General features: G+C 39.1%; 1 protein-coding gene across 1 annotated transcript in view; it reads right to left on the bottom strand.

The window, feature by feature from the left end:
- IQGAP1 (IQ motif containing GTPase activating protein 1) overlaps nucleotides 1-13,660 on the bottom strand; it is a 58,670-nt gene that overhangs the window by 32,608 nt on the left and 12,402 nt on the right. Inside the window, exons 2-10 of the mRNA XM_010164022.1 lie at nucleotides 8,628-8,784; nucleotides 8,187-8,264; nucleotides 6,595-6,671; nucleotides 5,340-5,407; nucleotides 4,206-4,319; nucleotides 3,632-3,810; nucleotides 3,450-3,453; nucleotides 2,865-2,945; nucleotides 2,225-2,388 (exon numbers count right to left, since the gene is read on the bottom strand). Of these exons, the coding sequence (XP_010162324.1) occupies nucleotides 2,225-2,388; nucleotides 2,865-2,945; nucleotides 3,450-3,453; nucleotides 3,632-3,810; nucleotides 4,206-4,319; nucleotides 5,340-5,407; nucleotides 6,595-6,671; nucleotides 8,187-8,264; nucleotides 8,628-8,784 (922 nt within the window). The remainder of the gene's footprint in view (nucleotides 1-2,224; nucleotides 2,389-2,864; nucleotides 2,946-3,449; nucleotides 3,454-3,631; nucleotides 3,811-4,205; nucleotides 4,320-5,339; nucleotides 5,408-6,594; nucleotides 6,672-8,186; nucleotides 8,265-8,627; nucleotides 8,785-13,660) is intronic.

The following is a 13,660-nucleotide window of genomic DNA, read 5'->3' as shown; positions in this document are numbered from 1 at the left end:
GAGGTCCCTTCCAACCCCTACAATTCTGTGATTCGCTGATACAGACCCCTGAGGGACAGCATTTGTCACCAATTTTCATCTGGACATTGAGCCACTGACCACTACTCTCTGGATGCGATCATCCAACCAATTCCTCATCCACCAAATAGTCCAACCATCAAATCCATATCTCTCCAATTTAGAGAAAGGGATATTGGGGAGGACTGTGTCAAAGGCCCTACAGAAGTCCAGATAGATGACATCCATAGTGTTTCCCTTGTCCACTGATGCAGTCACTCCATCATATAAGGCCGCTAGGTTGGTCAGGCAGGACTTGCTCTTGGTGAAGCCATGCCGGCGGTCTCAAATTGCCTCCCTGTCCTCCATGTGCCTTAGTATAGCTTCTAGGGGGATCTGTTCCATGATCTTTCTAGGTACAGGGGTGAGGCTGACAGGTCAGTAGTTCCCAGGAAACTCCTTTCCATCCTTTTTAAAAATGGGCGCAATGTTTCCCATTTTCAAGTCACCAGCGACTTCACCTGACTATCATGACTTTTCAAATACCAAGGAGAGTGGCTTGGCAACCACATCAGTCAAGAGGTGTGCCCTGTTGACTCTTAGGAAAGATCAGACCAGACACCTCCAATAGTCTGGGAACAAACCTAGTATGGGGACTGATCACCATCTTCATTCTGTAGCATACTGCATAAGAAAGGTCTGCCCAGAAGCTTGACATTTGCTGACTTAACAGAAAACTGAAAGGGCAATTTTGTGAGCAAAGCAGTGTGAACAGCATTCTGAGGCTCGCTTCAGGTTTGTCAGCACTGAGAACACACTCTGATTTCTTCTCATGCCTTTAATTGCTGTCATTAAATGTGCCAAACGATACAATACTCAGCTAAGCAGTGGCTTACAACAGTGAATTACACATGATTACTCGGTGCCTGACACTGAGTGTTTGTTTCCCACCTGACAGCTCTGGTGATTTAAGACTTATACTATCAATGAGGTCTGCTCCAATACTTGATGATTTAACTCTGCTAAGATAATGCATAGCTATCCTCTCCAAGAATAAACAGAAATTCAAACCTGACATTTATTCAGGACCTCAATTTAAGGTGTCAGGCCTTATTACAGATTCAGTTTTCTGATTGCTTGCCATATACTACTTCTACTCCCAACTATGGTTCAAAGGCTCTAAGAACAAATATGTTTCTTCAGCCTCTTACTGTAATTATGCAGTCTGAACTTTTCTGGGTCTTTTGACACTCCCTAGAATGCAAAAGCCATCTCATCTCCTTGTTGACAGGTCTTCCAGCAGGCGCTGTTGGGTCATCTCACTGTATTTTCTATCTATGACATACAAGCACCTACACATCCACCACAGTGCCCAAGATCTAGTTTGTTGTAACTGTATAACTGACTTGTCTGCATTTTTTCCTGGATCCAAATGCATGCAATATCTTACTTGTCTACCTTGCTGCAGCGCTTTTTTTATCTCATTCATTAAAAGAGATGCAACAGTAATAACCATGTTATTATCAGCATACTGTTTCCCTATTAACATACATGATACTGTGATAATTGAGACAACGCTGGCTTTAAAAACTATTTTGTGCATTATAAGCAGCATACATAAGCAGCCTGTACATAAAATCCAATGAAGACTTGGCTTGAAATTAGAAGCTAAGGTTAACCTTAGTTATAGAATCATTTAGGTTGGAAAAGACCCTTAAGATCATCAAGTCCAACTGTAACCTAACACTGCCAAGTCCATCATTAAACCATGCCCTAAGCACCACATCTACAAATGTTGTATAGTGGATTCTCCACAGTGAAAGTAGTATATGCTTATCTGATAGGTATTTATAAAACAAATATCCATATTATTTGGGCACTGACAACAGTAAAATGAGACAGAAGACTGCGATAGAACCATTATAATGGTTCTATACACACACACACACAAGTTAGTACTTTCAGGTTTGGTGAAAGTATTTTGATTATATACATACGTACAAGCATTATACTGGCCTTTCATATGCAGAGATGAAAACGAAATGATAAATATGCTTATGTCTCTTACAATATGTATGCTTCTGTCTCTTACCATTAACTTTTTCAAACCAACACTAAACTGTAATACAGCTATATAGCAAGTGATTAGTATACAGTGGTATGGTGAAGGGGGACCGGCAGTGGAGGGGAAACCTCACAAATCGGAGGCACCTAGACTTTTCCATACCTCTTGTTTCTGTTGTCTATCACTCAAAAACTGCTTGAAATACCAGTCACAATTTTCTCGTAGCAATCCTCGGAGTCCCAGGGCTGGCGTTGCCAAAGCTTCATACAGTGCTAGTGCATCTCCTCGTTCCAGTGCTAGGTCAATCTTTGATATGGCTGCATGTGCTACAAATAGCAAAGCAGAGTTTTGAAAGAAACATCAAATAAGGAAGTCTCATGATTTATATAACCTACGTCTCAGAAAGAAACTCTCTTAGACCTAATAGACAGCAAGTTAGGTATGTAATCCAAATGGAAGACTTCCAAAGTCAATTGCAAAGTAGTACTTGAAAAAAGAGGCTGAAGGTTGGAAATAGTATGCATCACTCAAGGTGAAGAATTGGGGGGCCAGTGATATGGACAACTCATTTCCTAAAGGAAGGGTAACAGAAGTCAAAATTAATTCAGTTTACAACTATGTACTAATAATGAAAGAAAAAAAACCCAAACCAAAACAAAAAACACCACATCACCAAAAGAATCCCAGAAATACAGGGGAGCTACATTCCATCTTTGTTAGCATTACAGAAAGCAAAGAAGAGCACAGGTATTGTTTTTAAGTACTCTTTTAATTAAGACTATTACTTTAGTGTGACACTTACTGTTTACTTTATTGATGTTTCCTTGAATCTCAGCTTGAGTCAGAAGTTCTTCATACACATCTCTCTCTCTTTCTGAATTTTCTGAGGCAATCTGAAGATGAAGTAAAAAACTAATGAGTGTTTCTACAGTATCCTTTGCCATCAAAGATCTTCTCATTAAAAAGGTCAGGGAGGATATCTGTTTATCTACATAGTGTTCTGATAGGCCATAGATAGGCTACCACTACACATGCAAAAAGAAGCCCTAGAAGTAAATACATACAAGTAAGCATACTCACACTGACACAGACAGACTAGAAACAAACACCTTATTTCAGTAATAGCTCCAGATGAACACAAAGTGTTGCTCCCGAACATAGAAAGCAGTACACATAGCTGGGTATTTGATATACAGCACTCTAAAACAACGCAGACCCTTTCTGAGAGCATCATCAAGTTTTGCTCACCATTTCATTGTTAGGAAAATGTATCTATATTGTATGAAAATAGAGAGAACATTCTCAACATATAAAGGCTAACATGAATCCTGTGTCTATGTGGTGCATATTTCAGACAGCTAAACAGAGTAATGCAGCTACCTGCTACCTGTCTTCTACGATAGGAAGACAGGTTACTAGGGAACATATTAGAATACCACCAGAAGTAAATCCATTTAACACTACACAGACAGGACCATAACACACATTCTATTAATTCCCCCCAGTTTACACCGCAATACAAAATTGCAATGCATGCAAATAGATGGTTTGAAAGGAGAATTGATCTACCCTGTTTTTAGCATTCTCCATCTTGTCTTGCTTTGCTCTGTAGAGTGTGTCTTGGTAAGTGGATTCCAGTTGATCATCAAGATTTATTAGCATGGCATTAGGGTTCTTCATTGCCATAAGAGTGTCAGCTGGAACCTGATGGTCAATTGCTTCATTAATGGCAATGACAGCGGCATGTACTGAAAAACAAGTCAGAGTCTGCCAGTTAGTCCCAAACACAACAGTTCTGTTAAAAATTGAAAACTTAACTGGAAAGAGTAGAAGAATTATCTGGAAAATAAACAAATCACCAAAGTACCTCTCATTCCATCAAGGCTTTGTGTTCTTGACAAAAAATGTCAGTCTACTTCCTAGTACAATACTCTACCTAGTCAAATCATCATGTTCCAGAAAGAGAAAAAAAAAAAAAGTTACACAAGGGAAAGAAGAAAACCCTCTTCTCAGTCTTCCAAAAGGCCTACTAAAAGGATTGTACTGTCTTACAACAGGAGACATTAAAACCAACACTTTAAAAAAAATAAATCTAATTGCTCATTTGAATAATCACATAAAACAAAACTCAATTTTTTCTTACATGCTGCTTCATCCACAGAAAGTTCATTTGCAAGAATTCCTCCGATCTTGCTGAAGGCAGGCATCTGAATACCATACTTCTCCAGTTCAAGTCTCATATTACTGATTTCTTCCTCTGAAACATACACAAAAACAGTGTTATGCAGGCTTAAACACATTAGGAATCAGCACTGCTATACCAACTGTGGCTACAAAGAAGTTTAGGATAACTACAATAAATTACAATCGCTGTTTAAATAACACTTTGAATATAACTCAGTAAATGAAACAAAATAAATGAAAACAGATAGGCATTTTGCACACTTTCCTAAAACCTACATTTCTCCCAGAAACTCATACGGAAATATTCTACAGTCTTTCTCACTAGAAAACAACACATGACTCATGAGGAGCTGCAAACAGACTCCATCGTTCTGAGGTGCTGCAACCATGGCTGTCAACAGGTCAGGAAAATGCACAGACAGTATTTTAGCATTCTTCTTTCCCCACAGAGAGACTATGCTAAGAAAAGCAAATGGAAGATATCTAAACATGCTATTGCTAAACATAGCATTTTATCAGTACAGTCAACAACTGTTTTGCAGGAAAATAAAGTTTATACACCTTTTAAATCAGATGCGCACCCTCAGGCAGGAATTTCCCTGATGTAAAACACAGAATTTGACACTTTTGCAAAAATCAAGGAACTGAAACCTTGAGAGGCTTGTGGACACGGGACTTTGTGCTGGAATCTCCTGCAGCAGATGAGCTGGCAAACTCTTCTTCAGTTGATGGCACCTCTACTTCAAATTGTCAAGGGAGGTCAGAACTGTTTACAAAGTTCCAAATTGAAATCTCTCCCAAGGAGATGGAGGCAAGGTTTAAGCATCTTACAACAGTGGCAAAAAAAGTTAAGGGGTTCTGATTTATGAAAGTAATGATCGGTGAACCAATGGCTATTTAAAAGCCTTGCTCAGAAGCACTCAAATCAAACCTTCTTTTTAAATTATTATAACTCCTCACAGCCATTAATTTTTAATTGAATTTGCATTTAGGATATCAACAGTAACAATCCTTTAAGTGATCTATACAATATCTAGTAGAGTATGAGATAAAGGCAGTACACATATCAACTTTTTTTTTTTTTTTTTTTTACCTGTGAAGTCCACCTTCCCATATAAATCCTGAATCTGGGGGGCAAGACCCAATTTGAACAGGTATAGGCTAGAAAAGAAAATAAGCAAATAACTAGAAGTAGTAATTTTTCCTTGTGGTTCTGATAATGAGACAGTTAATTTTAGGAGATTTAGATTCAAGGAGCCACTCAGGTAAGCTATCACAAAGCTGCCAATGAGGGAAGAACTTTGCCATAACATAAACAAAAAGAAGCATTGGTCTTGATAGTGGCAGTGTACTCCACCACAGGTCTACTCCTTACTGCTCTATAAACTCCAAATGACGCATTCTACAGAGATTACTATTTTTAGATCTAAAGCTGTAATCAAGCTCACTTCTATAAATAATAATTTCATCTACGGCAATGTGAAATATCAGATAACATTCAGATAAATGCAGTCCATCTCTTCACACTGGCAACAGATCAGAGAGCAGAATAAGCCATTCTTGAGAATGGAAACTGAGCAAGCAACAAATGAAGACCCAAATGTATACAATCCAGCATTCAACTACCTAGTAAATTCTACAAAAGGAAACCTTTTTTAAAAAAAAAAAATCTCAACATGTTCCAAAAGCCACACTTCCATTCAAACCAGCCAACTGGGGGAGGAGGGGGGAAAACAAACAAAAAACCCAAAAAAACCCAAAATCAAAGATACATGCAATGTACCATCCTGTCAAATTGAAGAGCAAAGTATCAACAAATGAATCCTCCTAGATTTTTCAAGAACAGAGATTATCCTACTCAGTCTATGTGAGATTTTAAAATGTAAGAGACCTTTCAACAACAGGTCCTGTTTGATCACTTACTGTGGTCATCAAGATACACATACTGCAGTACAATGCTGTGACTATGCTGGTTTTCATTCAGTGATCTGACTCAACCCTAGATAAACTAGTATTTTCCCTTCTCACAAACACATTTTAGGGCTTCATGATTTCCTTTAAGCCCCAAAACCTTTAGCTCTGCCTCAGAGAGTAGAGAGGGAGGGTGAGAACTGGGATGGGAAGCCAATAATCACAACATACTTGACTGGTTCTTTTTCCTTCAGCATCTGATTTGGCCACTTCCCAAAAGCAAAATACTGGCTTCATGGATCTTTGCTCTGACCTGCTAAGACTGTTCTGCTAGAAAATGCATCCTCATCCAGCCTTCAGTTCAGCTCTCTCCCCTCTTGCCTTTCAGCTTTGCAAATATTTCAGAAGCAACTAGATTTCTGCCTAGCACACCTTACCTGAGCGCGTGAATACAATAGATACAGCGTGGCATGTTCTTGCGATCATAGATATCTGTAGTTTCTGGGTAGAATATCTAAAGATAAAACAAAGTTAGCCATCTGAATGATACCCACTCTATACAGCCAAATCACAGAACTGTGATAAGCCTAATTCGTCTGCAGTACGCTAACGAAACAGCCCACAGAACAAAACTCTTTGAGCTGCTCTACCCTGCCTCAATATTTCTCCTACTTGAAAAGACAATCCTTCTTTTTGTTTCTGCCACTCAAACCATGGGTCCCCTTTTCCTGCCCACATTCTACACCCTTTCTTTTGTGGGTCCACCAAGATACTGGGTCATGAGGTATTAGTGAGAACTTCGGTGAAAGCCACGAGAATAAAAAAATGCAAAGCTCTTCAAAGTTTAATGCAAGGGGCTAATACTGGAGGTGTCAATTCATTCAGAAGTGCTGACAGGGTACGTTACTTCCTAGCTATTGGGAGGTTCCTTGCTGTTGCCTATGAGCACAAAACAGTATTGCCCTTTCTGTAAAGGCAAGAGCAACTGAAGGACCCTCACAACTCCACAGTATTAGTTCTCTGCCTCTTCTGCATGGGAAAATAAAGCATCAGTATCTCTCTATCAATGTACTGGATCCTGGCCCAATTTCTTTAACATCTCCTTGCACATTTATTTCTCCCGTATACATCTGAAAATCTTGCTTCATACCTCGCCCTTAACATATCTCCATCTAGCTCCCTTGTTTATTTTTATCTAACAACTCAACAGCATATTTCAGTATTTCCCAATCCCCACTTTGTTCCCGTAAGATCATCATAAATCCCAGCAAGGCTCAACTAGTAAATCTCAACAAGTTATTTGAAAAACTTTGTCAAAAATAAAACATTCAATTTGCAAGCACGTACCCAACTAAAACACACACCAGAACAAACCACACAATGCTAGTTTTGGTAAGATTAACCATAACACTGTTTAAAATAAAAGCAAACAAAAAAATGACTTTAAAATAAATTTACTTATTATTCATGTATGCAATTTAACTATCAGCACAACACTACCACAGATACATATATTTTCAGGTAACAACAGTTTTTATCTCAGAGGAGTTTAGCTGGTCATTCCCCAAGCGAAGCCAATAATTTATATTTGATTAAGCTAGACCAGGAACATTTCAACCTCACGTGAAAATTTCGTGAAGAAATCTGAAGAAATGGAGAACACAGTATTTTCTGTTGCACTGCTTTTTTAATACAGATTTCTAAAAAGTCTTCCACAATCAAACTGTAGCTTAGACGCTGCTCAAAATAATGCATAGCAAGAACAACATAATGCAGATGTTATGCCAGATCAGCGATACTAAGGATATGGTACTGAAGGAGGAATTATTTTGCTCCTAATCATTCTCACACACATAGCAGAATGAAATCTTTCAGCAAGTTTTAGGACAGAATTTATACAGGTACCCAAATCTAGAAAATGAGGAATTAACTAGATAAAATCTGCTGACTTTTGTACAACAGCAAATGCTTCTATGGAATGTCAAGCTTTTCTGAGATTATATATCTGCACATATAACACAGAAATTACCTTGGGGAGACCAATCTCAGCCATGGCATTCAGCCACTGTATTACATTATCTGTGTGCCGGAAGTGGAGACCAGTTGCCTGAAATAAAAATAGGCAGGAACAAGGCAGCAGGCAGTAAGAAAAAAAGTATCACAGCTGTCAACAATAGCAGAGAGGTTCATTAAGACAGATAGTGAAAGTACTCTTCAGAAAAGAAGTCAGAAATCTTCTATATACAATCATATTGTTTATGACAAGCGCTTTCACATGAGTGCAAACTCAGATATAAAGCTAAGAGTCCATCCTCCCTCACTTAACCAATGTTCTAGAGTGAAGGTGGAGTTTTTCAGGTAATACTAATATAAGCTAACTTTCGGCTTATTTGCTCACAGGACCTCTGTGTGCACATTTTCCTATTTTAGATGTCTACCTAAAGCAGTATCTATGGCAAACAGCTCTCACCTTATATCTAGTCTGCTCCCTATCATAGATTTTCTTCACAGAAACCACTTTAGGGGAGAAGAAGTTTCCAAGTTTGGCCAGGTAGACTCCATTTCTCAGTCCTTCTTCTAACTCTGTTGTAGGAGGCAGCTCCTCATTCAGACAGGCCTCCATCCATCTGAAAGTGCAAAAAGAACAGAGCTGGCCACATAAGTATATTTCCAATTTGTAAACACAATCTTGTAAAAACAAGTTTCATGCTGCTACTGCTATCCTATTCTAGCATTCTACCTATTCAGCATTAGGGGCTGAAAGTGCGCATAGCACTACCACACAATCTGTGTCATTAAAATGCTAACGCTCCAGACAAAATACTAAGGAGAAGCATGAAGTCCAGTAGCCAGTTTCACAAGTAATTAAGATACCACCTCACCATCGTGTTTCTCCTTCAGCCCATAATTTATCTGGTACTGGTCTAGACATAGTGGCCCACCTTTCCTTTTAACTAACTTAAATCTTCCTCTTTAGTACCTTGAGAAGGCTTATCTCACAAGCATTTATCTACTCTCATTAAGTATTCACTAGTTATTTTATGACTTTGTACCACTTCTTCAAGCTCTTTTAGCTGATCTCATAGAAAGGCCCTACAATCACCTGCCTTCCTGACCTATATATTCTCTCCCACTATACATTTCAAAAACAGGGGGAAAAACTGAAACAGGCATTCCTCTCCTTGTAACAACCGATTTTTCCTTACCTTGTTTCCTTCCATCTCATTTAATGGAGCCACGGATCATCATGACAAAAGCAAAGATTATCACAGCAAATAATTCGAAAAGTCACTGTTCTCAAAACAGAGATGCACCTTGACATTTCTTCTGTACAGAGCAAAACGAGGACAGAACTCAAAGTTTAAAGCTGTAAGACCTAATGTTATTGTGGGGTATACACAAAGGGGAACAGTAAAGTCCAGCACTACTATTCTTTTGTATATGACATTGGTGAGACTAACCTTGTCACTGCGGTCTGCATTTTTTCAAACTAGAGAGCAGGAATAAGATAGGAAAGACGTTTTTGATTAGCCAAGATACTACTTCACAGTGAGAAGCCCAAAACATGCAGTGCATTCAATCGGTTGAAATAAAGTCTGAGATGCAGATTGGTGTTCAGACAGTCCTTTGGTAGCAGACTGAAATCAGATGACTGAAACTGTAGTCACTGACATCAGCCTGCTCCGTCTTTTTTGATAAATAGCACCAAATCTAAGGCAGGAGCAGATAAACTACACACGAATCAGCTTCTGAGCCACCAATTTTCAGCCCAGCATGCAAGGCTCAATGGACAGAGCTAAAAATTATTTAACTTGCAATACCCAAGATGATAGAATAAGTGATCGTTCTTTCTGACCTTAACAAGAAAATAACATGTGATTATTTCTTTAAAGTAATTTGATCTCAAATACAGAACACTGTATCAGTAGTACACGACAGATGAGATGTATTCAAATTCACCACGGCCAGTTTTTAATCTCTCCTGAGAAGACAGTAAGCTGCATTTCTAATTATAGAAGACAGATAGTTACTAGTGAAAATGAAAAAATCTCATAGGCTGCAATATTTTAACAGTCAAAGAAAAGATAACTTTGACTAGTGCAGATATACACTCTTAGGCAATCTTCTTAACTTTCTTGACTGCATTCAGTTTTAAGAATCTCTAGGGTTTACTTTTTTAACATACCAGAGCTAGTATGTTACTCAAGCACAGCTCCTCTATTTACATGTCTGTTAGCATGAACAGAATGCTTGCTAAAACATACATTTCAGATGATGTACATTTTCACTACTCAAAAGTCAAGGGGAATGCCAGTCAAGTTCTCATGTCTGAATCTATTACTTCTCCATCCCTCTCTACTTGAAATGTTAGTATACAATGCAGTCTCACAGTACAGAAAGTGCCTTTTAAGATAAACAAGCCAGTGTTCTTAAAACAACAAAAAGATCTTAAAACAACAAAGCAGTGCTTTTTTCTTTGCTCTAATTCTGTATTTGCTTAAAGGCACAATTCAAACACATCTATTTAGCTCAAGGTGCCACTAATCTTCAGATGGCCTTTTCCTATCACCACAAGTTAAAATCCACAGTAGCGATTCCAATGCCTCACGCAAGAGCATCTAAAATTTGACTGTAGAGCAAATACAGCATAACGTCCTCAAATTTTTAATTCATCCCTCTTGCACCTCCGTTTCAGTATTTTTTAAAACTATCTAATCCCTGATGCTGTTTTCCTGTTTATGGATTCTGCAGCAGACAATTACGCTTACAGCCTCACTATTGAAAGAATACTCACAATTCAAGAGAGGTTTTACAAACAGCTTGACTTCACCCCTGTTTCTTTGGTTATTCAGATTATTTGCAGTATCTTCATTCCTCTCCAGGTAACGCAGAACAATGTGAAGAAAAAACTCACTAACATTTCATAGCTGCTCATAAAGTACCTACAATCGGCCACTGTGACCATCCCCAAACATCAGTTCTACTGATTCTTACATCTGAATGCAAACAACTACTCAATTTTAAGAGCCATCCCCTTTGCCCAGGAAAGCCTTTTCCTCACATGTGGCTTCTCTACAGGTCCAAGCAGCAGAGGTGATACCTTTGAAAAGTTAACACAAGCAAGTAAAAGATGCCATGGAAGGAGGGGGACGAGAAAAGGGAAATGATATTTCTCAGGAACTAGTGCTCACAAAAATCAACAGCGAGAAACAGTTTTATGTTCCTTCTGACAGCCCGCCCACAACAGGGAGTGGTTCTCTGCAGGGAACAGGCACACACCAGATTCTTCCAGCTTCTGCCGGCTCCTCATTCTCCAGCCATCTCGCTCACTTCTAGCCTTTCCTAACCTCCAAAACTAGAATAAGTTTCCTAACTAACATCTCACAAAACTCGTACAACATGACAACTGTAGCCTCTGCTCAGAACGCCCAGAGTACAAAGGCTCTGGGTGCAGAAACTTTCAATCAGCAAACAAGTAGCTGGTTGGAATGGCCAAGACAGACTTCACACAAACATGGCTAGGCCCTAGCACTGCTGAAGTGTTACTTGAAATGGGACACTGCAATACTACATGGGGGGTGCAGAGGGAGAAAAATTTCCCCTCCCTCCAGAGTGGGTACTCTGCAGAAGTCAAGAAGTATCCTTTCATGTTCTGGAGAAGCACCTAAAACACTATTTGGAAAGGTACAGAAAAATGACATTTCCAATGCTGAAGTCACACACTCTTTGTGTGTGACTTGAGGATTGGAAATGTCATTTTTAACTTTTATAAAAAGCTGCGAGAAGTCAGAGGACTGATTTATGTGCCCTTTGATAGCACCTGACTAACTGGAAATTATAATTAGTCTCATTGCATGGTTTATTCATAGAATCCCAGAACAGCCCAAGCTGGAAGGGACCTCAAAAGATCATGGGAAAGGGAGCCTAAATGAGATTATCTAGCACCCTGTCCAGTCAGGTCTTGAAAACCTCCAGCGATGGGAACTCTACCACATCCCTGGGGAGGTTGTTACAGTGGTCCCCATGTGGCTCCTTGTGGAGAGAGAGCCTCTGTCCTCTTTGTAGCCACCCCTTAAGTACTAGAAAACTGTGACAAGGTCCCTCCGAGCCTTCTCTTCCGGGGTGAAAAGACCCAACTCCCTCAGTGTTTCCTCATAGGCAGGTTCTCCAGCAGTTTGACCATCTTCGTGACCCTACTCTGGACCCTCTCTTCACACATGAGAAAGTCACCAGTTAGCCACCAAACACCATATGATGCGCAGCCATGTTCTCCCCCATCTCTTCTTTGAGCTCCTTGTCATCTAACTTGGGAAAACAACAGGAAGACTGTTTATGCAAAGCCTGTAAGGTACAGAAAACAAATACAACCCAATTGGTTGTATGTATGTATGGTTGATTTGATGATCTTAAAGGTCTTTTCCAACCAAAACTATCCTGATTCTATTCTATTCTATGACATGTTAAGGGAGTAAGGAACTGAGGGAAGTACAAGTTACAGAAAGTAACCAGTTTGACAAGTTTTGACAGGAGTTCCAGTATTCACTGTGAACAGCTTACAAATTTTATGCAGTAAAGGGATGGGAGTGCAGAAGACATCAACTCAAGACACATACAAGTCATAGATGGCAGGGTTTACATGTCAGAAGAGTTGCAAATAAGATATAAATCAAAATACCCCGTATTAAAGAAGCTTCCATAAGGCAAAGGATGCTCAGTCGCTCCAGTCCAAGTGAAAACAGTATTAAACAACCTCAGAAAGTCTCATGGACCCTACAGTTAGTACTTCAGGTATAGTGTACTTAAACAGAAAGTAACAATTTTGAAGTTAAAAAAGTATATATAGGAAGTTGCTAATTTGAGCCTAGTTTAGCCTGGAAAGCATTAGCTTCCCTGCAAGCTTCTTAACAGTCTCCTATACTAAGAGACTCAGTATCACACTTTCCTTTCTAATGTGACATAAATAGTGTTTTGTGACTTAGACTCTCATATTTCCTCAGGTTACTTTTATAAGTAGGAATGCAAACACTCTCCTAAAGAGATTAAAAATCAAGCTGGTCGCCATAGCTTCTTGAACAAAATGTCCTCAAAGAAGCCTCTACTGCAAATGAAGAATTGTGGATCACAGACTGTTAAACTGGGAAAGAACTTTAAATCCCAAATGATACATCATTACACTGTGGAGTGCAGCCTGAGCCCAAGAAAAGAGGGGCTCGTAATCCAAAGCAGGACAGAGAGCCTAGAAAAGCAACAAGGAATAGTGTTTACCAGGAAGAAAATGTTTCTGGGAACACCTGGCCAACTTCTGTACATGAGCTACAAAAACAAACTCATTCTTTTACAAGCTACTATTTTCCTGGGTTTCGCTGCTTTCCTCTCAAAAAACCTTAGTTCTTCTTAAACTTCTTTAAGGTCTAGAAAAATGCAGATAGCAACTGAAGGAGTGATAGAGAAAACATGACATAAGTTTCAGAATTCTGGATCATTATCCAAGAGACTGTAAAG

Source organism: Antrostomus carolinensis, unplaced genomic scaffold (genome assembly GCF_000700745.2).
Source record: "Antrostomus carolinensis isolate BGI_N321 unplaced genomic scaffold, ASM70074v2 scaffold12143, whole genome shotgun sequence".
NCBI lineage: Eukaryota > Metazoa > Chordata > Aves > Caprimulgiformes > Caprimulgidae > Antrostomus > Antrostomus carolinensis.
Note: the sequence above shows the minus strand (reverse complement) of the source record. Positions and strands in the feature narration are given on the sequence as shown.